The 26,586-nt window shown below is 59.7% G+C and overlaps 2 protein-coding genes and 1 long non-coding RNA gene across 6 annotated transcripts in view; 2 read left to right on the forward strand and 1 right to left on the reverse strand.

Moving 5' to 3' along the window:
• PEX14 (peroxisomal biogenesis factor 14) overlaps positions 1-6,297 on the forward strand; it is a 134,731-nt gene extending 128,434 nt beyond the window's left edge. For all 3 annotated transcript variants that reach the window (XM_058552875.1, XM_058552873.1, XM_058552874.1), the window contains exons 8-9: positions 2,920-3,011; positions 4,998-6,297. In XM_058552875.1, the coding sequence (XP_058408858.1) occupies positions 2,920-3,011; positions 4,998-5,445 (540 nt within the window). In that variant the 3' untranslated portion in view covers positions 5,446-6,297. The remainder of the gene's footprint in view (positions 1-2,919; positions 3,012-4,997) is intronic.
• A 7,513-nt stretch (positions 6,298-13,810) lies between these two features.
• Positions 13,811-26,586, reverse strand: part of CASZ1 (castor zinc finger 1) — a 149,196-nt gene continuing 136,420 nt past the window's right edge. For both annotated transcript variants that reach the window (XM_058552872.1, XM_058552870.1), the window contains 8 exons: positions 25,885-26,039; positions 25,624-25,746; positions 24,306-24,644; positions 22,563-22,761; positions 21,590-21,761; positions 19,566-19,717; positions 19,250-19,391; positions 13,811-16,322 (listed from right to left, as the gene is read on the reverse strand). In XM_058552872.1, the coding sequence (XP_058408855.1) occupies positions 15,163-16,322; positions 19,250-19,391; positions 19,566-19,717; positions 21,590-21,761; positions 22,563-22,761; positions 24,306-24,644; positions 25,624-25,746; positions 25,885-26,039 (2,442 nt within the window). In that variant the 3' untranslated portion in view covers positions 13,811-15,162. The remainder of the gene's footprint in view (positions 16,323-19,249; positions 19,392-19,565; positions 19,718-21,589; positions 21,762-22,562; positions 22,762-24,305; positions 24,645-25,623; positions 25,747-25,884; positions 26,040-26,586) is intronic.
• On the forward strand, positions 15,560-26,060 carry LOC131412800 (uncharacterized). Its single transcript, XR_009221846.1, has 4 exons — positions 15,560-15,759; positions 23,749-23,855; positions 24,100-24,388; positions 25,228-26,060. It is a non-coding gene; the product is annotated as an uncharacterized LOC131412800 (long non-coding RNA).

Raw genomic sequence — 26,586 nt, forward strand, 5'->3', positions numbered from 1 at the left:
CGCTCTGTTTTGTGGCAGCTTCCATGTAGCCCGTGCTGTGAAGGATCTCACTCTGAGTGGCTCTCCCAGGGGAAGCCCTACCCCAGGGCACAATGAGATGTGAGCCAGCCCTCAAATCTTTTGCATTTGCAGAACCCAGCAAAATCGGAATCTTTCCATTTTCATGGAATCTGGGGTGCCTCCTGTGAAGAAAGTCCTTGAGAATCCCCTCCTCGGATACCCCACACACAGAGGTGCTGCCTGCACTTCCTCAGTTGGCTGTGGTTGTCAGTGGCCACCTCCAGCCACAGCCTTGCACACTCCCCGCCGCCCGGCGGCCATAAAACAGCCGGGAAGGCCGGGTTACAGCCCTGCCAACTCCCCTCTATTATCTTTTGGAGTGGTGGCCTGCCAATGGCCAGAAGCCATTCCGGAAATTAGAAAACTGTTTTCAGACCTTAAGCATTAAGATTAAGACCACATGTTGCGTTTTGAGGAGAGGGGTCTCAGAATCGCGCTTGGCGGTTGAGAGCCACCTCTGAGTTTCTTGTGCTTTTTTTCTGATGCCTCCCCACCAGTCCCCACCTCTCTCATTCTGTCCTACACTGAAGTGGGGCTCGCTGGTTTGGTATCTAAACTCACGTGTGTGAAGACTTCAGTTACCCCATAAACCAAAGACTCAGAGCTGTGTTTTCTCAGCTGTAATGTAAGTTTTTGTATCTGGCTTCCAAACTCCTACTGCAGCACTGTAAAAAATTAAAAAGAAGAGCGTTAAGTAATTAAAAAACCTACATAAAACTGAAGGCTGGGAGTTTTCTACAACTGTTTTTTAAAGAGACTGGCTAAAAAGCCCCAGACGTCAGATTTTATTTCTAAATCCTGGCATCTGGCACCATATGCGTTTGGAAATTTGAGTCCTTTGTAGGCCGGTGAGTGGAAATTGCTCCCTTGTTTAATGGGCTGCTATAGCTTTCAAGGTCTCAGAGAAGCCAGAACAGTGGCTCCTGGATCTGCTCTGTCTGGTGGTCTGGAGTGGGGACCCCGAGGGGATGTGTGTGAGGGCGCCGGGTGTTTGTGGGCACTTGCTCCAAGACTGCCTAGGTTTTCCTTCCTGAGACCTGCAGCCCCCTCTGAGGACCTTCTCCCTGCAAAGATGTGCCCGGCTGAGGTCTCGCCTGGGTGGGGCCCCAAGCAGCCCCCATCCCATGTCAGAGGCCGGCAGCAGGGCCCCTCCCCTGTGCCAGCCTGGGGCTCCCCACATTCTCCTGAACTTACGGATCGGGTTTACTTACGGCTCGGGTTTTCTGTGTCAGGCTGGGGTAGTGGTGTCGGGGAAGTGGGGGCCTTGCATGATTAATCTGCACTTGAAGCCACCTCGAGGTGGCCTCCAGCCTGAATGATGCAGGCCCACACACCTGAGGCCATCACACCTGAAATTGGCCCATAAACACTTCACAGGCCACTCGACCACTGGCACCTACACTCTGGGGGACTTCGGCTCCATCTGTCTCAACAAGAGTTGCCAAAGAAAGATGTGATTCTCTGAAGTTTATTTGGAAAACTGTCAAATTCAAAGGGGAAAGGTGTGCATGGAAGGATGGTGTTTGGGGGTACTGTGGCCGTGTCCTCCGTGGGCCCTCCTCAGGGAAGGAATTGAAGTCCTAGGACAGCTTCCATCTCTGTGCTAAGCCTTCAAAGTCATCCCAGGAGAATGGCTGTGGACGGGTGGCGGGGCCTGTAGGTCGTGGCGTTGCAGACAGTGGGGCATGGCCGGGACCTGACCTTCCAGAGCTGGGAGCCACAGGTCTCCGAGCAGAGCTGCATGGGAAAGTACACACTGGGTGAAGCCTGTCTTGTGGGCCTGCTTGAGATTCAAGCTGGGAAATGGGCTAGGCGGGTGCTCAGATGTCTGCCCGATCCTCCAAGGCAGCTCCCAGGCTCCGGTACCTGTGGGTTGAGTTGGCTACCTGTCTCAGCCCCAGGGTTCACTTCTGTGTGTGGCGTGATTGTCTCTGCAGGGAGAGGGCCTTAGTTGGAGGGAGGAGTTGATGAAGAGATGGAATTTACTTATTTGTTTTTTGTTTTTTTGTGAGGGAGATCAGCCCTGAGCTAACATCCATGCTAATCCTCCTCTTTTTGCTGAGGAAGACCGGCTCTGAGCTATCATCTATTGCCAATCCTCCTCCTCCTTTTTTTTCTTCCCCAAAGCCCCAGTAGATAGTTGCATGTCATAGTTGCACATCCTTCTAGTTGCTGTATGTGGGACGTGGCTTCAGCATGGCCGGAGAAGCGGTGCGTCGGTGCGCGCCCGGGATCTGAACCCGGACTGCCATTAGCGGAGTGCGCGCACTTAACCGCTAAGCCACTGGGCCGGCCCTTACTTGTTTTGTTTTAATGGAACATTTCAAACCACACGGAAGTGGAGGGGGTGCACAGTGGGCCACATGCTCCCATCACACAGCTGCAGCGCACCAGGACCACTGCCTCCTGTCTGCCCGCACCCCTACCCCCAGGTTATTTTGAAGCACATCCCAGGCAGCATATCGTTTCATACTGCAGACACTTCAGTTTGTATCTCTAAAGGATAAGGGCTCTTTTATTATTGTTGTTGTTTTATTTTACGTCACCAGAATACCATTATTACACCTCATGACTCCTTAATATTGTCAGATATCCGAACAGTCAGCGTTGTGAGAATGTTTGTTTTTAGGGTATCATCATTTAAGCAGAGAGACCCAGGCAGGCAGACCCCTGAATGGGCAGTGGCAGAACTGTCCCAAGGGGTCGCCAGGCTGCACACAGGACGCAGAATGCCCCCAGGTGCTGCCGCTTGTACCCAGCGTCCTGACCGCAGCCCCTCCTGCCGCCCTGGCTGTCTGAGCCCGCGGGGCGGAAGCAGGCACCACTTGAATGCTTGTTCCCCTGTGTTTTGACTTTCAGGCCACCACATCTACCAACTGGATGCTGGAGTCCCAGAATATCAATGAACTCAAGTCGGAAATCAACTCCTTGAAAGGGCTTCTCTTGAATCGGTAGGAGGAGAGAAGGCTCAGGCTTCTGTTCTGCTCCCAGCCGGGAACTGGAGCCTGGGAGCCCTGAGGCCCGTCTGCGTTGTGGGAGGGGGTGCGTCTCTCTGAGGGGCCCCTGTCTGTCCAGTCCTGATTGAGCTGGTGATTTCAGGTATTGATTTGGAGTCTTTTGAGCTTCTACTTTCTCTCCCCAGTAGGCCCCCTCCCTCTCTCCCTGCTCCAGGAGGACAGTCTGCAGTGCCCACAAGAATTTTGAAGTACAGATAGTTCCTTGGCCCTGTCAAGCCTTGGTCAAGGACAGCTGGAGCCAAATCATAGGACCTTGAGCCGAGGAGAATGTCCCCATCCTCAAACAGAGCTCCCGACAGGGCCATCTCCTCCGTCCTGAGCCCCGCTGGACCTCTCAGTCCCAGCTTGTTCCCAGAGAAGGTCCCCACAGAGGGACTTGTTGGAAGGGTTCTACAATTCAAGGTGGAGGCAGAAGCAGTGCCTGTCCCCCAACCCCCAGCTTCTTTGGTCTCCCACTGCTGTCCCTCTGCCATGACAGCACCTTCTGTGAGCCCGGCAGAGGAGGCTGCTGGCAGCAGTGCAGCCCTGATGAATGGAGGGTGACCAGCTTGTCCTGGTTTGCCCGGGATCCTCCTGATTTTAAAACTGAAAGTCCTGTGTCCCAGGAAGAGCTCAGTCCTGGGACACCAGGGCGGTGGGTCACCTCACCTGCAGGGCGCCCCACGACACCTTGCTCGGGCTCTGGTTTCTCTGCAGGTGGGGTTTTAGTGGGGCCTGGGTGAGGCGGTACGAAGGCACAGAGTGGCCCTTCACTTGGGGTCGAGGATAGGGGGCTGAAGGGGTCTTGTGGCCCCAACTAGAGGACCCAGTTCTCCAGGCCACCTACTTCCAGGTCCTCTCTGAAGAAAAGAATGTGGTCTTAAGAGAAGTGTGACAGAGCTGGGGGACAGCCAGAGAGTTGTCATTAGGAGAAATCCTTTGTGTTTCTGAACCTAGGAGACAAGGGCCTTTGAGGCCGGAGTGACAGAGTTGGAGTCAAGAAAACTGCAAACTGAATTTCTTGTTGGCATCCGTGACGCTTTTGCTGTGTGCATTCCATGCAGTGGGATCTGAGGGGGAAGAGCTGTCCCAGGACCAGTGCTGGTGGGACGGTGCGGGGACAGCCCGGGAGGGAGCAGGCCTTTGTCCTCGTGGCTCAGGCAAAGGTGGACCTGCCTTCCCTAGAGCTTGATTTCCAAGCTATTGCCAAGTAGACCTGACCTCCCAGGTCCCTCCTGGAACGACTTTGGTCTGGGCTGGCTGCTGGCCCAGGGCCCATGGCAGAAACAGGAGTGGAGAGCTAGCTCCTCAAGTGTTCGGCTCAGAGGTTTTCCAGCAACGTGTACCAGTGTTACCCTTCTGGTTGTGATGTTTCTGACCCCAAGGCCAGTGCCTGGCCCCCCTCACCTTTGACCCAGGCCATAGACAAGTGAGAGTTGAGGCTCAGGTGTCTTGGGTCCCCAGCCCTCCGGCTCAGTCCCAGTTCCCCTTCTGGGTCCCTGCCCTCACCCATTCCCTCTCCAGGGACTCGAGGCTGGGCCGGTGCTAAGGACCAGGAGGGAGTGGGCTCTAGGGCATGGCAGGCCCTCTCAGGGCTGGCTGTCCAGCACCTGCCAAGGAGGGAGGGCCTGGCCTAGGGCAGGGAGGGCCTGGGAGGCCCTCTGAGTGGGGCGGGGCACTCTGGGCAGCACAGCGCACCTCTGGCTTCTGTCTCAGCGGCTCCAACCTCCTGCCAGCTAAGAGGCCTAGCTCCTGAGAGGCAGGGGAGGGAGGGGAGTAGGAATGGGTGGCAAAGCTCAGTTTTGTCCCCTCCTCCGTGGCCCCGGGGGAGCTGCTCACGGTTGCTGAGTGCTTGGAATCAGGGGAGGGTGTGGCTCTGCCAAGGATGGGAGCCCCAGGAATGCTGTCACCAACTCTGCCATCTTCTTCCGTGTCTGCCAGGAGACAGTTCCCGCCGTCCCCATCGGCCCCGAAGATTCCTTCCTGGCAGATCCCAGTCAAGTCACCATCACCCTCTAGCCCGGCTGCTGTGAACCACCACAGCAGCAGTGACATCTCACCCGTCAGCAATGAGTCCACGTCATCCTCACCCGTGAAGGAGGGCCACAGCCCCGAGGGCTCCACAGCCACGTACCACCTGCTGGGCCCCCAGGAGGAGGGCGAGGGGGTGGTGGACGTCAAGGGCCAGGTGAGGATGGAGGTGCAGGGCGAGGAGGAGAAGAGGGAGGACGAGGAGGACGAGGAGGATGAGGACGTGAGCCACGTGGACGAAGAGGACTGCCTGGGGGTGCAGAGGGAGGACCGCCGGGGTGGGGACGGGCAGATCAACGAGCAGGTGGAGAAGCTGCGGCGGCCTGAGGGCGCCAGCAATGAGAGCGAGCGGGACTAGGCCCTGTGGGGAGTGTCCAGCCTCTGGGACGTGGCCTTGCCCTGGCTCCTCCTCTGGCTCTGGGAGGGAGGCCTTGAGCTGGGTAAGGAGCAGAGCTGTCATAGCTTCTCTGGGGCCTGGGCCGTGTGCGTGGGGTCGCATTTCTGTCCACTTGCCTCCTCTTGCCTGAACACCAGCCCGGCCTGCCACTTCCTCAGCTCAGCCCCAGACAGATGGGTCTTGACTTTGTTCTCACGTCAGGCTGAGGGCGCTGACTTCTCTGGGCTCAAGCCCCCCTCAGCCCTGTCCCCTGGACAGATGTCTTGTCCAGGGTGTTTCTGCTGAGCGTCTTAGCTAACCTAACACCATGCATGACAAGAGGTGGTTTTATTACCTGACTCCTGACCCTCAGTGGAGGAAGAGCTGCGTTGATCTGGTGTCTGCTGTCCCACCTCCCTCCCCTGCCCCACGGCTCCTTCACTCACTCTCACCAGGGGCCAAGGGGGCCGTCTTGTGTTTCCAAAAGCCACCGCCCTGTGCTCCTCTCTCAGCGAGGGCCTCCCAAGGCCCCAGAGCCAGGTCCTGCCCGACTGATGGCGCCCTTGTGTGCCTGTCCCAGCCCCGCCCCACAGTGCCCTGTCGTCCTCCCACATGAAATCACACTGCACTTGCGACCGTCCTCGCTGCGTCATGGCTTGGCTACCCCTGTGGCGAGACATGGTTCTCGCTCCCACGTAGGAGCCAGGCATCGGGGCCTTCCCTTCTGTCCTTCCTACCCAGAAACACATGTTCATTTGTGTGATCAGGTATACGTTTCAGAACATAAGATATGACTGTATATAATTGTAATAAATACAAGTTGCCACTATTTAATTCCTGCCTGTGGCCCCCTGTTTGCTCACGGCACCCCATGCCCGGGAGGTGGGTCTTGGCTAAGGCTGTGCCATGTGAGCCCTGGGGAGGGCCGGGAGGGGACGTTGGGGGGACGCCTGGGCAGCCCTGCAGGTGGGCCTGGTGGGTGGCAGCTCCTGGCTCCCTGGTTCAGTCCCTTCCCTGAGGCAGGTTTCGTGAGCTGCTCACCCAGAGCTGGAGGGTTTTATCCTCAGTGCCGAAGGGGCGACATTCTGATCCCGGAGGCGAAGGGACCTCACGTTACTGTATATAGACCTGGTGTGGAGTGTGATGAGCTCTCCTTCCTTAAATGGATGAGTGTGCTCCCAGGAGAGTGTGTCTCGCTCTCGCTTCCTCCCCCGTCTCCTCTCCCGCTCACCCTCCCTGTCTCCCTTTAACCTTCACACAGCATTTAGCTAAACCCAGAAAAACAGCGCGACACTCCTGCCAAGGAGCACTCGGCTCCATCAAGCCCCCAGTGCTGTGGCCTGGGGTGGGGACAGATGGCATGGTCACGTCTGTCCGGGCGCCTTGTGTAGACACAAGGCTTTGGAAACGAAGCGCAGGGACCAGCGGCCGGCCGCCGTGGAGGTGCAGCTCTGCAGCCAGTAGGTAGGTACCCCTCAGGCTGGCTTCCTGCCCCGCGCCTCCGCCCGCCTCCCGCCGGCTGGCCCTGGGGAAGGAGGAAGCCGAAGGCCGAGAGGCTTGGCACTGGGGCTGTTTTGTCTCAGAAGACATTTCACCTCCTGCTTGGGCCCCTTTTGAGAGCTCTGGGCCCAGCGCTCCGCCCCCCAACGTCAAACCCGTCCCTGACTGTTGGGCCGGGGCACTCGGTGGGTGTCAGGTCACGGTGACGTGGCCCTCTTCCTGACCCTCCTGAGTGTCCAGCCCCCCAGCCTGGATTCTCAGGTTTTGTCTTTGATACTCATAACATCTTGTGACATCGGTGCAGTCCATTTTCCTGCCACATGTTCCCTAGGGACAAGCAGAGCCCACATTGAGAGTCACCTCTGCCTCCTTGCTGTCCCCAAAGAAGCCAGGGTTCTTAGTCCCCAGGAGCCACCAGCCTGGCCTGGATGAGGACTCCCAGTGTCTGCGGAGCCAGGCGGGCAGACCTAAGACCACCAAGCAGACGGCTGAGGCTTGGTCTGAAGACCTCCTCCGCCTCCACAGGACAGGCCTCTGGGGGCTGGAGACAGGGCTTTCTGCCCTCTGACCTCCTCAGTGAATAGAAACACCGGGTCCTTTGTGAGCAGTCACAGGGCTCTCCCCCTTTAGCTTGGTGACCATTCGTCATCGTCTCTAACTTTCCAGAGGTTTCCTCTTGCAATGGGAGCAGACAGGGAGACCAGAGGGCAGATAGCCTGGGGTGGAGGTGCAGCTAGAGCTGTTGGGGTGGGTGCAGCCGAAGGAGAGCTCAGCAATGGCCAGAGGCCTCCTGGCCCCCAAGGGAGGATTCCCTGGGGCGTCCCTGTGCCTGGGGCGTCCCCGTCCGTGGGGCAGGGGCTGCAGGGCATCACAGGACATGTTTTCTCCGGCCTGGGCTGTTGGTCTGCTCGCGGGTCCCCGGGGCTCACGTGCGGGGAGAAGCCTGGGCCCGAAGGCCTTTTGCCCTGCGGGTCCTGCACACCAACTTCGGCTTTTGAGGACAGAGAGTCTGGCGTGATTTCAGGGAGAAAAAAACCCCTCCCCAAAACGGCGTGAGTGCTGCCTAATAAAGGCAGCTGCTGGACGGAGGGAAAACAGCCCTTTGAAAAAAAAAGCCTTTCATTAGAAAAATAATGCATTTCATCCAAATAAGGTAAAAATATTTGGAATGGGGCAGAAGTGAGCAGCAGGCAGCGCCTGTCAGGCCCTTTCTGGAAGGGAGAAGATTATTAAACTCAATTACAATGTATTTTTGTAAAGTGTCTTTTAGGGAAGAACTCACCCCAGTGCTGAGAGGCTGCAGGATGGTCTCCTGGCCCCAGGGTCTCCCAGCCACCCTGCTGTGACTCGGTGGCCCTGCCTCGGCAGCCCCAGCACCTTCCGGGTGTCAGCGATGCCCCGGGAGCAGGGGAGGCGGCGACAGAGCATCCCCAGGGCTACGCCCCCATCTGCCTGTCCCGGGCCAGCCTCCTTCTGCAGCGGGGCCCTGCAGTCGGGGTCCTGGGACCCCTGGATGGGAAGGGGAGCGTTCTGGGTGAGCGAGAGGGGATGCTGAGTTTGTAAATGTGCGTTTTTTTCATATTGTGGGAGTACATCTCAGATGTTTAAGTAATTCAATCAGGATAGAAGGGAATAGAGTGAAAAATCCCCCTTCCGTCTCCTTTCGCTTTCGTAGTTGTGCCTGGTCTCTGTCTCTCTTTTTTAATAAAAACGGGAAGCTCCTCTTCACAGTGTTGTGTGACTTGCTTGTGTCACTGAAGAGTGAATCGTGTCCTTGGGGGCTCACACCAGGGGGAAGTGAGGGTTCTTTAGAAGGCCCGTCTCCTGGCCCCTCTTTGCCCAGCCGGGAGCACTGAGGTGCTGCTTCTCAGCGTGGACCCTGACCTCTGTCTCCTCTCGTGACCACCTAGCCCTACCCTAACCCTGCCCAGCCCCTGCCCCGCCCCAGCCCCTGCCCAGCCCCACCCAGCCCCAGCCTTGCCCCAGCCCCACTTCAGCCCCAGCCCTGCCGCTGCCCAGCCCTTTCCCCCCAGCCTTGCCCCCCTTCCCAGCCCCAGCCCTGCCCCTGCCCAGCCCCACCGCTGTCCAGCTCCACCCCACTCCAGCCCCTGCCCTGTCCAGCCCCACCCCACTCCACCCCAGCCCCTGCCCTGCCCTGTCTACCTCCAGCCCAGCCCCTGCCCTGCCCCCCCCCCCCGGCCCTGCCCCTGTCCTGCCCCAGAGCCCAAGGAAGAGAAAGGGCAGGAAGGAGACGTTTTCTGAGCCTGACAGCCCCATCCTGAGGAGTTTACTTAATCCTTACTGTTTCTTCATCTGTTTGTTTAAAATTGTTTCTGCCAAGGCGCTCAGAGAAAAGGGTCAGAGGCTCCAGACAGAGCAGGCACGAAGGCGCCAGTGAGACCTTACAGGTGGGGGTGGCTGAGCCTCGGGTGACGTGCTGACCTGAGGGTAGACCCCAGTCCTGGCTGACCCCTCTCTGGCCCCTGCTCCTTCGCCCTGCACAGGTGTTTCCCAGCCCAGGATTGGCTACCCCCTGCCAGGGGCAGCACCTGGGCCGATGTCTCCGGGGCGTGGTGTGATGTGTGACCGCCACCTTGTCTACTGGAGAGCTGGCACAGCCCACATGCAGGGCCCCACTGGGGGCCCCGGCCTTTGCGGCCCTCAGCCCCTAGCTCGGCGCTTGGGTGCTCTCTGTAATGCAGAACCAGTTTGAAATCTCCAGCATTGTTGGGTGCATTTCGCTTGAATCATGAACAACTCTTAATAGTTTGCTTTCATCGAGCATTTTAAAGTTCATTCTTTTCTAGAAAAAATGAGATTTCGTTACTTCATGAGGAGAATTCCTGAAGACTCGCCCTGCTCCCTGCCAAGTCCTGAAAGGACCTTCTTTCAGGTGGCGGGTCCGCAGTTTAAATACACCTTGGAAACGCAGGTGCCCCGCCCTCCGCAGCCCCGGGGAGTTGTCTCCAGGGCGTTAGCAGTTCAGGGGTGCCGTCCAGATCCAGGGTGCGGCAGCTGGTCCTCGGGAGGCTCTGGGCAGGGTCTTGGGGTTTTTTGGTGGGGAAAAGGCCTTGGACTCCCTGAGTGGCGTGGAGTGTGGGGCTCACAGGCGCAGAAGTAGCTGGGTCTGGCTGCTCAGGCTGCTCCCGCCGCCACGGGCCTCCGGGGAGGCACTTCCTGTCTGGCCTGTCCCGGAGGGGGGGGGGGGGGGACTCCTCCCAGTAAGGGTGGCACAAGCCTGGCCCCTATTCATTTCCCAAAAGGCCCCCAGGACTCTAGCCTGTCGAGGGGCCCTGCTGCCCGCCCTGCTTCCTGGAGGCCTGACCTGGGCCTCGGGGCAGCAGCACTTCGTCTACCACCTCCTGTGCCCTGGCCCTGGGCCAAGGTGACCTTTGGGGCCAGGGCCACTTCTCATGAAGGTGGATGGATGAGCTGCCTTTGCCCACGTTCCCTTGGCATGCTGGGTACACTGCCTGGGGAGAGGGCTGCCCTGTGGCTGTGGGTCCAGGTGGGCTAGGGCAAGGCTGCTTGCGAATGCTGAGGCCCAGCTCCCGTGGGTGACTCAGCTGCTGGTAGCACCCAAGTTGGGCCAGGTCGTGGGAGGTGGGCAGGCCACTGAGCTCAGCGTGAGCCTGTGCAGCTGGTTCTGGCTCTTTCCAAGAGGTTACAAAACTCTTGAATTTGCCCCAGTTTGGGTGTAGGAGCATCACACCACCACAGCTAATTAAATCCGAGAATGAAAACATGTTTTACTGCAATTCCTACTGATTCCAACAAGCCACAGGGAGTGTTGTGGGGCCTGGGCCCACTCCACACCCCTGGGGTGGGGCACCATGGCAGCTGCAGGCCCCTCCCTCTTGGGGGTGGGGGACACGGTCTCAGTGGGTGCGAGCTCCTGATGGGTGTGGTGGGCACTTCTCTCGTCTAGGGCAGTGCCTGGGACTCAGGGCAGTGGCTTGGCCTGGGTGCAGCGTCCTGATGGGTCACAGGCCCTTGTCTGCCCAAGGCTCTTCTGAGGAGTTCTGAGACCAGTGGCCGCTTCCCTGCGCTGGGCATGGGGCACTCAAATCCCTCGCCCTGGGCCCTGGTACCTGCCCCGTCCTGAGTGTGTCTTGGAAGCTGGCCCTGCCCTCAGCTAAGCCGGGCCTCTCATCCACTGTGTGTGGGTCTGCTGAGGTCCATCCAGGCCCAGAAGACCTGGGGGCAGTTTTAGGAAGTCTGCCCTGAGTGTCTGGCCTCCCTCCCCGGGGCCCCAGGAGTCCCTGAGGCAGCTGAAGTTGGAACCCCCAAGAGCTGCCCCCCAAAGCCTCTGTGGGCCCTGCCCCACTGCCCCCGATGCAGTGCCCAGAGGGAGCCCTGTGGTCGCACCACCCACCACCCGGCGGAGGTCCAGTTTGGCTCCCTGCCTCCTCTCAGGCCCCACGGGAGGCTGCTCAGCCCACCAGGGCCTGTGAAGCTCCAATAATGGTTTTAATTTGTTGAACTTGTGTTTTATCCCATAAATTAGTCACTGTTTTATTTAACAGAATCGAGATATCCACAAACAATAGGCGAGTTCCAACTTGAACATATTAATAAGACAGAAAAAAGTATATATTTTAGAGTCTGTTACAAACATATTTATGTAAATAGCCTGTGGGCTGCGTTCCAGGAGGAAAGAAGGAAGGGAAGGGCCCTCGGAGCTGGGGCTGCGTTAGGAACGAGCCTTTGTGGTGGAAATGACATTGAGTAGGGCGCTGGGAGAGGTGCAGACCCTCGGGGCTCTGAGGGAGAGGCAGCCCGCCAGGCTGCTCCCCGGGCCGTTCCTGGCACTGGTGCTCCCACGAGGCGCTGCCTGGTGTCGCCTTCCCAGCCCCTAGTTCCCTCCTCAGGAACGTGGGCGTGCTCGCTGCAGGGCCGTGCCAACCAGTGAGATGCTCCTCAAAGTAGAAGAACCGGTGGACCCCACTCGTGTCCCTTCCCCGAGGCCCTGGGAGGCCTGGCCACCTGGAAGGAGGTCAGCTCAGGGCAAGGCTGGCAAGCTGGTGCAGGTGCTGAGGCTTAATGAGGAGCGGTCGCCGTTTAGAAGTGTCAGGGCAAACGAGGCGTGAGGCCTACACGCTGGGCGAGGCCTGGTGGGAGTGCTGGCGCCACCACGCTTTTGAGGGAGCCCCCAGCGTGGTGCCCCCAGGCTTGGGGCTGGTGGCTACAGACCCAGGAATCAGCCCCCTCTGGCTCTGCCCCCGCGTGCTCCAGGCAGGAGCTGAGCCAGCATCCGGATCGGATCCGGGTACGCGCCGTTCCCAGCCCGGGCAGGTCCTTGCAGGAAGGAGGAAGGAGCCGAGGGAGGAGGCAGAGGGATGACCCTGCCAAGCGCCTGCCCAGTAGCCCTGGCTGTGAGAGGAGGGGGCTGGCCAGGGTAGGGGGCCCGGAGAGCCCATGGGGCCTCTGCCCACGGCGGCTCCCAAGCCTCATGCAGGGGCTTTAGGCAGGGTGGGGGGCGGAGGCCACCCTTTGGCCAGGCAGGGCCGGAGCCCCCCACCTTCTGTCCCCAGCAACCCAGGAGAACTTGGCCCCATCCCCGGGGCGAAACTGGTCTGCCCCCTTCCCTGCCAGGGTTGAAGGGTGACTGACTCGCTCCTCCCTCCCCCCTCCTCCCTCCCTGGCACTTGGAGCGCGGCTGTGGTTGTGCCACCTCGCATAGCTGGGTCCCCGCCAGCCGCTTGGGGCTGATATTAAAAATAAAAGATAACTTGATAGATTTTTTTCCAGTTTTTATTGAGTGAAAATGTCAAACCTTGCATCAGTCATGCAAAAAAAAAAAAATCAAATAAATAAAACACATATATTAAATTTCTAATAGCACTAAATTCAAGTGGAAAAATATTCAGTTCTTAATAACCAGGTGCCGAGGAGACCAGATTCAAGTAATCAGAGCGCACGCTGTTCAGTCCGGTTCTCACGTTCTGCATTTTTTGTCTCAAAACCTCTCTATATATCTCTATATATCTATATATGTATATACATATAGATATATACACACACATATGTGCATACATATTATTTTATATTTATATATATACACATACATAGTTATAAAACATTAAAAAGAGCATTGGTGGATCAAGCATTGTTTTCCCCACAGAAAGAAAATAAAACAAAAATTACACGTTAAAATTCAAAATGAGCTAGCAATGGCTTATAGTCCTAGTGTGCAATATGAGGGTTACAAAAGGCTAGACTTCGCACTGTCGGCGTCTTCTTTTTTTCTTTTTTTCTTTGATTTTGCTACATTGAAAAATGTTTTTTTTTTTTTTTCTTTACAAAACTCCTTCCACAGACTCACCGGTTCCGTGGAGGGCACAGTCTGGGCGAATGCTCAGCAGCAGCACATGGTGCCCACAGAATTCAGGAGGCTCTGGTAGGGGCTGTTCTAGAAATCGATTGGTTTCCTGTTGAATCAGGTACACTCCGTCTGACCACCCCCCTCTCCCTGCTCCCTCTCCAGTTCAGATGGTCCTGGCTTTCTGGCTGTGGGCAGCCAAGAGGACAAAAAAAAAGAAAGAAAGAAAAAAGAAAAAGTAAACCACTGCCCCCTAGGCGGGTTGGGCTCCCCGGAGACCTGTGGGGAGGACGTGTCGGCCCCTCCCCCGGGCTGAGCCTGCTCCCTCCTGCGGCCACACCTCAGGGTCCAACCTGACACCAGCTCGTGGCGTGGAGTAGAGAGAAGGTCAACAGGAGAGGCCTAGGGCAGCCTGCCCTTAGTCCCTGTCACCCTCAGAGCCACTGGCTGCCAGGTCCGTCCCCCCCTCACCTCCCCAGGGCTTCGGTGACCTCATCGTCTCCGGGACGGGGGGGGGGGGGGGGGGGGGGATGTGTTGAAAAGGGAACCAAATCTGGGTGGGTTGCACCAGCAAAGAAGCATCCCAAACAAAATAATAAAACAAACTGGAAAAAAAAAGCCCTCTAAAGCCACACGCATAACCAATAGAGAAAAACTCAAATGTTAAATTAACTACAAACTTGTATCAACAGTAATAGTCCTTTTTTCTTGTCTCCACAAAATTCAAGTTAAAAGTTGGAATCACGCAGCTCCCATCAGTGCTAAAGAAAGACAGCCTCCAACTGGCAAGGCCTCTACAATGAATGCTAAACACACCCCCATGTGAGCAATTGCACTGGGTCTCCAACCTCAGGGCTGGTCCGGAGGCGGGTCTGGGCGCTCACTGCCCGCCTGCTGTTTTTTCTTTTTGTTCTATGTAGAATAATAACCTTCACTGGAAAAATACTGTACAACTTTCTCGCATTTTTTTCCATTTTGAATATTAAAGCCCCAAACAGTCGCATCCTTCCTGTTCCCACCACCTGGGGGGCTGAGACCCCCCGCGGGCCCAGCACCCCGGCGCTGGCTGCTCTTCCGTTTGCGACGAACTCAGCCTCCCTTGCACTGGGCGGAGGCTGGGCTCTGGGAGGCACCAGGCAGGCCGAGGTGCGCCCTTCCCGGGCCCAGCTCGCGGCGCAGGTTCCCGGCCAGGCCGGCAGTGGGGGCAGAGTGGCCCGGAGCTCCCGGCTCTGCTAATTCCATGAGGTTTCCTCCACGGTCCCTGTAGTGTCACCCGTGCTGACGCCTGCTGCCCCGCCCTCCCCCGGGGAAGGAGGGAGAGTCTTAGCTGCATGAACGGGAGGCCCTGCCAGATGCCACAGGTGCCGGCCCGCCTCTGGTGGTTAGGGGTGGGGGTCGCAGTGACCCCCGCGCCCGTCCCAGTCCTGAGCAATGAGGAATCCCACCGGCGTGGTCGTGGAGTCCGGGGTCCGGCCGCGGGGAGGGGCGCTTGGGGCAGCTGCCCGGTGTCCGCGCCCGCCTCGCCCTCGGGGACCCCGCTCCCCGTCCCCACCCCGGACAAGAGCACCTTCTATTTCCCTGAAGAAGATCCCCCAACTGCAGCTAGAAAAGGGTCGTTCGGCAGCCTCTGTCCTTGCAGCCGCTGAGCTGCGGGCGGGCGCGGGGCGGCCCCGGAGCACCAGAGGGGGCCCCCCGCCTCTGTCCTGAGACGGACTCGGGGTCCGGAAGCACCGGCGGGGCCGGCGGGCCCACCTGGCGGCGGGGGAGGCCCGAGCCGGAGCGCCTCCCGACGCCGGGACCACAACGAACACCTAGCTCTGTACAGAGGGAAGCTTTACATATAAATACCACTCCTTACAAAATTAACAACAACATAATCAAGAGGCAGGATCCCGGGGCGGGCGGGCGTGGCCCCTTCCCCTCGGCGGCCGGCCCGGGGTCAGGGCGAGGCGGCGGCGGGCGCGGGCGGCGCGGGGGGCGCCGAGGGCCGCCAGCTCCGGGCTCCGCGCCCCCGGGCCCGCCGCCGCCTCGGGCAGCGACTCCTCCGAGTCGGTGCGCAGGTCCTCGTCGTCGTCGTCGTCCTCGTCGTCGTCGTCCTCGTCGTCGTCGTCCTCGTCGTCGTCATCCGCCTCCTCCTCGTTCAGCTCCAGCTCCTCCTCCTCGTCCTCCTGCGACGAGTCCCCGGCCGCGGCGGGGCCGGGCGCGGGCGCGGGCGCGGCGGGGCCGTCGCGGGCCCCGGGGGCGTCGGGCGGGCCGGGGTCGCCCGCGTCGCCCAGCCCGAGGCCCAGGCCGGTGGCGGCCGTCTGCAGGAAGAGCAGGGAGCCGCCCGGCTCGGCGCCCAGCGACAGCGAGCCGTCCAGGCTGATGGCCGGGCCGGGGGAGGCGGCGGGCGGCTCGCCGCGCTCCTGCTTCTCGTGCTTGCGCTTGTGCGAGTCCATCTGCGACATGCCCACGACCGTGTGGCGGCAGCCCGGGTAGGTGCAGTGGAAGTGCGAGCACTTGAGCTTGTACTTGCAGTCGGGCACGGCGCAGTCGGCGCTCGAGCTGAACTGGCAGAAGCCCGCGGCGCTGATCACGTCCTGCTTGCCGTGGTGCTTGCGGTGCGCCGTGACCTTGGTGCTGTCGGTGCAGCGGAAGCGGCAGCGCAGGCAGTGGAAGTGCGTGCTGGTGCCCGAGAAGGGGCAGTCGGCGAAGTGGCAGCTGAGCGAGGCCTTGAAGCGCTTGAAGTCGTCCAGCACGAGGTTGTCCACGCGGTCGTGGTGCTGCGCGTGCTTGTACATGTGCGTGCGCCCGCAGAACTTGTAGCCGCAGTTCTCGCGCGTGCAGTGGTAGTGGGTGACCTTGAGCGAGAACTGGCAGGCCGCGTCCTTGCAGTCCTCGTAGAGGTCGAAGCGCTGGAAGCCCTCCAGCATCATGCCCTCGTCCAGCATCTTGCGAGAGGAGGCCGTCTTGCGCCGCTTGCCAAACGGCGACATGTCCTCAATGATCCAGAAGCGCTTTTTGGCCCCCGAGGCTGTCGGCATGGAGATGGTGTTCCCTGGGGAGGGGCGGGGGCAGTCAGGGCCCATGTGGGCACCATTCCCAGGATCACACCCACGCAGGGTCCCCGATCCTGGCATGGTGGCCAAACAGCAGCATTTAGGGACAACAACTCAGCTCCCCCTCAACAGCCCGGGAGCCCCTGGCTTCCCCTTGCGTCATCCCGTCATCCCATGTCTGCAGGATGACTACACAGGCCTCCGCCCAGGGGGCAGAGCAAGCAGCTCTGGGGGATGTGGTGGCTGCTTCCTGGCCAGTTTGGGTGGGAAGTGAGGACATGTCCTGGCGCTAATTGAAGCTGAAGGGGGAATCTAGGTCGGCAGAGTGTAATTACCCAAGTCGGATGGGGGCCAGGACGCCATCACACGCCTGCCGCTAATGAGGGACAGGCCCTCCTTCTCCTGTGGAATAACCAGTTTCCTGGCTGCTCCTCTTCATATGGGACCAGCCTACTGGCAGCAGAGATGCCAAGCACCCTGGGGTTGTTTGGGACTATTACTCCCTTTCCCAAGCAGCACCTTCTTCTCCTTGGTACCAGAAGGTTCTTTAAGGTCTTGCTGGGGTTTTCTGCCCCTGTGGGCTGGGAGAGGGCAGCTCTGCTGAGGGGCCAGGACTGGGGCAGGGGCTCAGCCAGCGGAGGGACGCCCACCTGTGCCCACCTTCGTGGCCCCACTGCTTCCCTGGACATAGGGTGCCCCATTGCCAGGGCCACTGGTTGACTGTGTGCTTGTGCTCGTTACTCTCTTCCTGGGAGGGACTGCGGCCCCTACAGCTGCAGGGTGAGGGGAGACGAGCCCCTGGGGCTGTCCAGGCAGCGGGGGAGAGGGCAGTGGTCCTGGCACTCCCTGCCCCACACCCCAGAAACAACAGAGAAACCCTCAGGCCCAGCCCTTCCGGGGGGGGGTGTGGGCATCCTTCAAGCTTCTCCCATACAGCTGACCGGCTGGGCTCTCCCTGAACCTGCCTGGAATGCCTGCGCTCTCTGGCACCATCCTGCTGCACTGTCCATTTGGGGAACAGACCCAGTCACCCACCCTTAGCAGATGAAGAGAAGCCAAGGACTGTGATGGGGTGGGGTACCTGGAGGGGGCAAGTGGGGTCTGGGGCCTGGAGATCTAGGTGGGTGAGGAGTGGCTGCTTTGGGTCTGAGGTCTGGTTATGCCAGGGACAGAGCTTTCCATGGACTGAATTCCACAAGGGGGGACCCTCTGCCCTGCTCTCTGCCAGACCCCTGGGCTGGCACAGCACCTGACACTCAGGCAGAATGTGAGGCAAGAATGACCGGAGGTAGAGGCATAGCCGGGTGATGACTGCGCCAAGGGACAGGGAGGCAGGTCCCATCCCTGCGGGGCAGCAGTTACGTGGGACGGGGAGGCACCTCTGTCATGGAGCACTGCCTGGGGCCTGGGCCTCAGAGGCTCCCTCTTCCTGCTTGGCTCCAGGGGTGGGAGTGCAGGCTGCTGTCAGGACTCCCCAAACCTGGCAGGTTCCCAGGCACCAGCAACCTTCATGAGAACACCTTCTGCCCCTCCCTTGTGCCAGGTCCCAGGTGAAACCCCCAAGAGCAGAAAGGACAGGCTCTGCCTTGCCGCAGGAATCTGGGAGTGGGGCAGGCAGGACCATCTTGGGGCTCTAGCCAATTGCTGCGATGGGGCGAGCCCCCGGAGAGCCCTGGTGGAGATGTTCTGGCCTGCCCAGTGCTGAGCAGATGCTGAGATGAGCTGACCTTGGGACAGAGACCAGGCTCTCTGGTCTCGGGGGTGCTGGGCTGTGAGGGGTGCAGGATGGCCCTGTCCTTGGCCTGGCAGGCCACAGAAAAGGGTCAGGTCCTGGACCACGGCCTTGAGGGCTGGCTGGGGCAACAGACACTGGTGAGAAGGCGTGTGCGAGTTACCTGCGGCATCCTGAACTAGGGGGACGTCACTTTTTACTGGAGTTGGAGTGGCAGTGACGGGCGGGAAGCTGGGCGGGCTGCTGACGGGGTGGGCCAGGCCCCGGGTGGCTCCGAGAGTGGCACTGAGCAGAGAGTATGAGAGACAGGGCGGAGAAAAGAGACATGGGAGGGAGGGGAGAGGCGCCCGGAGCACGGCCGGTGAGAAGGATGGGGTCAGTGGGGGCTGCGGAGCCACGCGGGCAGCCTCGTCACCAGCAGCAGCAGGAGGAGGAAGAGGAGGAGGAGGAGGAGCCGGGCAGCCTGGAGAGGGTGGAGACAAGCAGAAAAAAAAAAAAGAAAACCAAAACAAAGAACAAACAAACAAAAAAGAACCAAAATGAGAAACCCAATGGCAGAAGCAAGTATGATATGAAGGTATGTGACAGATGAGGAGCAGAGAGGCGCCACAGAGGAGAGGGCAGGAAGTGGCAGGACAGAGAGAAGGGGAGGGAGAGGCAGTGCAGGGAGAGGTCACGGTGGGCTTGGGGCAGGCCTGTGGCAGACCCCAGCCCGGGGGAACCCCACTCTGGGGCCCAGGGACTGTGCTGGGGACAATGGCAGAAATGCTGGAAGAAGGGCCAGGGCTGGGTGGCATGGGCCGCCTGCCTCCAGCCCCTGGGCAAGCGCAGGCCCCCAGCCCGCCTGCCCCTCTGGCTGGGGGCTGTGCTGCTGTATTCTGTAGTTCGTAGAGAGGACAAGACCGGGCTCCTCTCCTGGAAACTGAAGCCAAGGGCAGAGTGCCAGGGAGGTAGGCAGGATGGCAGGAGGTGGCCTCAATGACCCACGTCTCACAGACCAGTTGGCTCTGCCACACAGTGGCCTGTTCTCCTTTGAGGCCACTTGACCATAAACCTCCTGTCCTAAGGTGGACCCAGCAGTACTGGGCCTTGGGAGAAGGGGCCTGGCCCAGGCTGGAAGCTCCCAGGCCTCCACTGCCCCTTCCTGACCTGGCGCTCGCTCGCGGTCCCCTGGCCCCCTGGCCGCCCGCTTACCTGCTGCGGTGCTCTCATTGCCCACAGGGGTGCTGGAGCAGCTTCGGTCCATGGTGGATGACTCGGAGGACACGGCGCCCGGGCTGCAGCCAGTGTAATCCATGTACTCGTCTGTCTCTGTGTCCATCAGGCTCGGGGGGCCCTGAAAGGAAGCAGGGGGCTCTGAGGAAGCTGGGCTGGGGGCTGTGCTGCCCACAGCGGACAGGCTGTCGTTTCGGGCAGCATGGCCACCACCTGGAAGCAAGAGTGTGGCGGGGGGACGCCCTTTTGCCACCCTGGGCTGGAGAGGGGCAGCCTGCCTGTGCCGGGCTCTCACCTGGGAGGGGGGCACGCGATCGAAGTTCTTCCCCAGCATCCTCCGCATGTGCTTCCGGGCGTGGGAGGTCATCTGGTGCTTGAGGAGGAAGGAGAACTGGCAGCCCTCCCGGATGCAGTGGAAGTGGCTGTTCACCTGGTTGTACTTGCAGCCTGTGGACACAGCCCCCTCGGCCATGAGCCCCCGAGCTGGCCGATGCTCACGGCACCTGCTGTGTGTCAGGCACTGTTCTGGGCATGAGGAAGTGGAGCCGACAAGGCAGATGGCATCGGGGAAAGGGCACTTCCCCTGGGGTGACATTCCTATGAGGCGGGCAGGTACCCCACTCCACCTCCACAATGTCCTAGGCCACCTGCTGTCCAAAGCCTGGGCCGCCCTCTGGCGTAGCATGGAGGCACGTGACAATGGCGGGCTGGCCCCCATCCCCTCCCCACACCCTGAGAGGTCCACGGGCTCCAGGGCAAGGGACCCTAATGACCTGTCCACTAGGTCAGCTACCTCCCAGCGAGCCACCTGTCCTCACATCTCTGGGGAGCTTGGGTGCTGCCTGCCCCCTAGACCTTGTTTAGGCGACTGTGGCCGGCTGGCCCTCCGCCCTGCCCTCCACCTCCGCTTTGCTCTGGGCTGAGAACAAACAGAACAGGCGGGATTGAAACAGTATCAGCAAAGGGCAGGCGAAGGCCTGCCCGTTGCCATGGCCCCTGAGTTGGCCAGGTGTCTTACATCATCCCCCAGCTTTGTTTGGTCCCAGCTATCACCAAAAACACCCAAAGTTGAGTAAATAACGGCAACTATGGACTACCCTGACACCTGTAAACTGAGCCCAGGAACAGCGTAGGCCACCGAGTGTTGACATCAGTTGCCATGGTTACCAACTCTCTCCCAGGCCATGAATTCTTTTTGAATTAATACTTGAAGGAAAGGTTTGTTTCCTTTCTTTTCTGGCGGTCGACTTTGAGTGTCTCCCCTGTCCCCTGTGGAAGGGCCCATCTGCAGCAGGCAGCGGCCCCACCTCTGCTCCCCCAGACCCTGCTGCCATGACCACCGGAGTCACAACAAGGCCTTGCCTGCAGCTCAGGTGTCTGTGTCCGGCCTGCTTGGCTCCCACCTGCCTTCCAGTTTCTGGTCTCTTCCTGGGCAGATTCCTGCCCCACATCTGCAGGCCCGTGAACACGTGCCTCCATCCTGATGCAGGAGGGTGGGCTCTGCTCTCTGACCGCTGGTCCTGGAGCCCCCTCCCCACAGACATCCCCAGGGCAAGCTGGGGCCAGCGAGCTCCTTGGGGAGGCCCTGTTCCAGGGCCGGGGGCTGGCATTCCTGCCAGGGGCTCAGCTCTCAGCAGCAGAGTTAACTCCAAGGCATCTGCTGCCAAGCTCAGGGCCATCTGCGGCCTCTTCTTCCCAGCCCCATGGCCACCTCCTTCTGGGTCGTCCCAGGTCACAGATGCTCTGGGCTGAGCCCACAGTTACCTGCTTGTCCCACCAGATCCCCAGCACCAAGCACAATGCCAGTCACAACGGATGTTCAAAAAGCCTTAGCTGCTCCCCCCGCCCCCCTGCAGTAGCACAGAGCCTGCACGCGGCTGTTCCTCAATAAATGTGTGCTGAATGAACGAATGAACAAGCAAACCGCCAGCTATTTGGGACAAAACCCTTGTAGTTACAGCCATGGAAAGAGATCCCAGGGCAGGGAACTCGAGGAGCTCCAAGACTGCAAGCCCTCTTGAAAAAAAAAGGAAGACGAACAAAGCCCCGGGCCTGACCCCACCATGAGGCCTCAGGTGTCTCCCAGGAGTGAGGGGAGTGCTCTGAGTCACCTCCCCCCCTTTCTCTGGGCTCTTTGGGTTCTGACTGTTGTCCCAGTTGGACAATGCCTGGCCTGTGACATTTTTAACAAAACACGGAGCCTGATGTGTGGGCAAGAGATGGGTACCGGGAGAGGTGGCCCAGGCCGCCAGGGCCTCCGGGGCCAGAGCTGCAGCCCCGCTACCCGCACAAGCCCCGGCCCACCACGGCCTGTGGTACCTAGCCGGCCGCACTCCTCACGCTTGGTGAAGTACTTGAATCCGTTGGCTGCCCGCCGCTCGGCTTTCTCGTGCTTCTTGATGTGCCAGGGCAGCTTGGTGGTGATGTTGGTCACAAAGTGGCAGCCGGTCCGGAGACAGTGGTAGTGCCCACGCATCCGGAACTCACAGTGCTGCAGGGACGGACAGGGGGGTCAGGACCAGGCTGGCGACCTCCATGAGCTCCCACCTGCTCCAGGCCTCTGGGCTACAGTAGGCCCTTTGCACATATGTTCTTCCATGCTCAGAATCAGAAAACACAATTGTTAAAAAACAGAATGTCCCCTTTTGTCATTTGACTAAAACATCCTGCCTGGTATTCTTGCCATCCCATTCTTGCCATCCCTCTCTAATCCCACACGCAGGGCAGACATCACTAATCTATTCTAGCACTCTTCTCTCTGTGCCCAGACCCAGGCAGACATCACTAATCTATGTGCCCAGACCCAGGCAGACATCACTAATCTATCCTAGCACTCTTCTCTGTGTGCCCAGCTCTAGGCTCAGACTTCTTCTCAATGCACTCTGCCAGGCAGCCCTTCCAGTCTTGGGGGTAGGCTGTTATGATGAATCTGATCTGCCTAGGGCACGGACAGTTCAATCTCTTTATCTAATGGGCCTATTTTAAAATTGTAGGACTCTGGAGAAAGGGAGCATAGTTCCAGGATGGGCAAAATGATGCCAAGTGCACAGTGGCTGCCCAGCATGTAGTCACCACTGAGGGTTAGGATGAAATGACAGACCTCACCACTGAGCACCAATCTGGACCCCTGCCCAGGGGCCTGTAGGGGCCCAGGGGCAGACAGCATCCTTTACAGAGTCTGGGGGAGGCCAATTCAAAAAGGGCATGAGAACCAGAGTCTCTGCCAGGAGGAGCTGGTCTTGGGCCCTGCACCTCCCCGCCCTCCACCCCCGCCCCTGCCCCCTGCGCTGACCTGGTTGGGACAGAGACACTGAAGGGAGTAGTAAGCAAACTGGTCTCGCACGTTCATCAGGTTGTTGTTGGGGTTGATGTGGTCCAGGCAGTGGGACTCGGCCTTGCCGGAAGTTTTGCAGACGTACTTGCAGTTCCCAAAGAGACAGTGGAAGTGGAACTTGTTGGCATACTTGCAGTCCGTCGTGAGGCAAGGATCGCTGGAATGAAACCACAGCCCAAAAGGTCATTGGCACTCCCAGGGTTCTCCCTGCCGACATCCTGACATTTGCTCATGTTGGGGTTCAGCTCCCCCATCCCCCATGGCGCAACCAAGAGGAACAGCCCCTGGGCTGCCCTTCTGCTCAACAGGACGATTCAGCTGGAGGAGACTACAGATCCCAGCATGCATTCCTGCCTTCTTTTTGGAGGTCTGATGGGGCAGAAGAGATTGCAGTATGCAGGCTGCCCAGAGCATTGCATGCTGGGACACGTAGTTTCCATGGCCACACCTCAGGATTATAGATAAGGATGGCTGCAATAACTTCTTGGATACGAAAATGAGGGATGGTGCTGCCAGGCCTGGCTGGATGCCAGTGAGGGCCAGGCTGGCATGGCACAGGCACTGCCCTGGATGTGGCTGACTGACAAGGTGCAGATGGGTGGGCAGGCCTATCAGGAAGCTCTGCTACCATGGGGCCCTGGCCAGTGGGAACATGTGCCTGGTGTCAGATCCTGCTGAGGCTCACAGCTGCTGGGGTTCCAAGGGTCAGCTCAGGGCTTGGGGCGCCCACTCACTCAGGGAACCTCACAAGCCAGCTGAGTGGTGGGGCTGGTGGGGGCAGGGAGGAGCGCTGGGCCGAGCCCTTGTGGCCGCCCAGCCCTGTGAGCAGCAGCCCCTGCCCCAGAGCCCTGCCTCCCGGGCTGCAGACAGGTGTGGAGGATGCTGTGCTCCAGCCTCCTGCCCTGGCTGGCAACACGGCTGCCCCCCACAGTGGACCTGGGTTGGGAACTCCCACCAAGTCTGGGAAATTAAGGGCCACCACTCTGGGCAAGTGAACAGAGGAAGGGAAGCTGGGGGAGGGACGGAGAGGAGCGCAGGTCCCCTTCCATTAGGTGGGCCCAGCCCCCGATGCTCAGAGAGGGAGGACAGCTGCCACTCAGGCGGTGTGTGTTCACATCCAATTTATTACTTTTATTGAGAACAGGAAGCCGCACACATAAGGATACAGAGTCACCGTTCTCGCCGCAAGGAGCCACCACCATCCAGTGAGGAAGGTCCCTTCCACCCCTGAGAGCTCACACCATTGTGCAGGTGGGTGTGGGCCTGGAGGGGGACCCAGCCCCCTCACCCCTGACCTGTGACTTCACTTGCCCTGCAGAGACTCAGCCATGGGCGTGAGCCACGGAGGAGACCACAAAGAGGCTCGGAGGGAGATGTAGTCCTCCTTGCCGGCTTAGTACCACCACTCCCAGCCCACCTAAGCCGGTCCTCACAGTGTCACCACTGGCCCCTCTGGTACAGTGGCTGCTACCACCACCATCTCCCCCCTCCCCAGGCACCTGCTCCAGGAACAGGCAATGAGGTCAGAGCAGCAGCATCTTTGGCTAGAAGGACATCACCCGATGACTGTATCCCCAAGAGGCTGGGGACAGCCAGGGCTAACTGCAGAGTGAGGAGCAGGGCCTCCCCAGCTGCCCTTGCTAGCACCTACTCCCGAGACACGCAGGGGACACGGAACTCCCAGCTCATCGAGGGACTCACTTCTCCTGGAACTGGAGGAATCCGGGTTTGACCTGGGGCTTGGCGTTTTCTAGAGAAGTCGTTGCCAAGGGTGAAGTGGGCAGGTGAGGCACTGACGCTGGAATCTGAGGCATCTGGGGTATGGTGGAAGCCAGCTGCTTCCAGGCGAGCAGGGTTGGGGTGGAGGGCACGGCGGCCAGGCTGGGAGTGGGCCCCTCCAGAGAGGAAACAGTGGCCGTGGTGACAGGAGGTGCTGGGGGGGACGAGGGGGCCAAGGAAGGTTTGGTCTCAGCAGCCGAGGCTGGGAAGGAAGCCTCTGCGTTTCCTTTCGCTGCTCCTCCCTCTGTCCGGAAGTGGAAACTGTGAGAGGCAGAAGAGGGTGTCTCAGGTGGGGAGTGGAGAGGGCCCCAGCAGGTCAGCCCTTCCCTGGCTGGACACGCTGGAGGAGGGGGGGCCCTGCCTGCCTGCCTGCGTATGACCCCATCACAAGCCTAGGCCCGGTGTCCCCACCTTGTCCCCAGCGCTAGGTGTGATCCCAGCAGGAGGGAAGGACTGAGAGCAAACTGCCGTACCCTTTGGTCCTGAACTTGGGCTCCTGGCTCGGCCCTAACTATACCTTCTTACTTATGACCTTCGTGATGTGCCTGTCCCTAGCTCCTCCCTACACAGAGCAGGGGTGCGGGGCAGCAGGCCCTGGCTGGTGAAGCCCGTACATCCAGAACCTGCTTTGAGATGGAAAGGTGGGTCTCAGTCTTCCCTGTCTGCTCTCCTGCAGAGTAGCAGCTGGGGCTGCCTGAGCTGTGAGAAGAGCCTGGTACAGGACTCAGCAAGCAGTAAAGATCTGATTTAAATGTTTGCAAGTTCTGGGTTCAATTACAATAGGCAGCTGGGATTGCCGCTTTTCAGCTCAATGGGTTTTACAAATTAATTTCATTATTTTCAGGTCGAAGAGAAACTACAAATGCAATATTGTGGCTTGCAAAGACCTTCACCTAGGACCCTTGCCCGGGTCAGAGCTGGGTCTCTCCAGCTGGCTCTGCAGGGAGCATCTGTGGTAGGGCATCGGGCTGGGTGCAGAAGCAGCTGTTGCTCAGGGCCTCAAGGTGGGGCCCCGGGCGGGCTCAGAGGACCTGGTGGGGGGCTGAGCACGAGGAAGGATGGGGCAGGCAGCACCTTCTGAAAAGAAGCCGACTCAGCTTCTGAGGTCTGCTGGGAACTGCACGTGTCCTGATTGGAAGGTGGCTAGAGGCCTGTGCAGCCCGCAGCCCCACCCAGCCAAGAGCCAAGCTCGGATGAATGGGGCTAGGTTTAAAATTGGCCCCCCAGGACCCCCACTCACTTGGCATGCTTGATGGCCCCGTCCAGGGTGCTGAAGAGCGCGCCACACTCCTCCACCACGCAGTGGAAGTGGGCCTTGTGGAGGAAGTCACACTGGGCATCACAGAAGTCCTTGGTACCAAACCTGGCCAGAGGAGCCGGCTGGTTAGAGGAGACCCTGGGGCTCTGGCGTGGCTAGGGTAGGTGGTGGGCTGGGCACTGGCCACCAGGATGGGTGGGCATGGCCCTTCCCTCCCCCTTGCTCTCCCAGCAAGCCCCTCACCTGCGAAGGTACACCTTCCAGGGCTCTGACAGCTTCTCCTGAACCAGCGCCTTCACAGCCTTGCCCAGGAAGGGTGAGGGCTCCACAGCGGGGCTCCCCTCTGCTTCAGTCTTGATGTTCAACAGGCTGCCGAGGTTGGGGTTGCCCTGAGACATCTGTGAGGGGGACAGGGGCCGTTCTTGGGGCTGGGGGGCTTCAGGACACAGACCCAGCTGCCCTGGGAGCAGCAGCAGCGCTGGGCCACTTGGGCCTCTGGCACCGAGCAGAGCACTGCAGTGCTGGCAGCAGCGAGGAGAGGAGGCCCGACCCCACGTGGCTCTGGCTATAGAAGAGCCCTCTCTGAATGGACGCTGCTGTGGACAGCTTGCAGTGCTGCCCGGGCCCCGTGGAGATGCCAGGGCTCCTCCACACAAGCCCTGTGCTGCAGGATCCATCACTCAAGCTGAGGCCGAAGCTCAGGGCACACACTCCAGCCCAGCTTTCCCCAGACTTTGTGGCTCCCTGGTTATTTTCCTGCCAGGTTTTCAAAAGAAGTGCAGGAGGAGGAGGGATGGGGGGAACCCCTGTGAATTCCTTGAGAACAAGAGAAGGCACACAAAGGAGGTGCAAAGAGGGAGGGAGACTCACGGGGTGAGATCAAGATGGCTTGCTGCTGCTGGGCGAGGAGGGGGAGTGAGGAAGGGGAGCTCGTGTAAAGGCTCA

Source organism: Diceros bicornis, chromosome 13 (assembly GCF_020826845.1).
Source record: "Diceros bicornis minor isolate mBicDic1 chromosome 13, mDicBic1.mat.cur, whole genome shotgun sequence".
NCBI classification, from domain to species: Eukaryota; Metazoa; Chordata; class Mammalia; order Perissodactyla; family Rhinocerotidae; genus Diceros; species Diceros bicornis.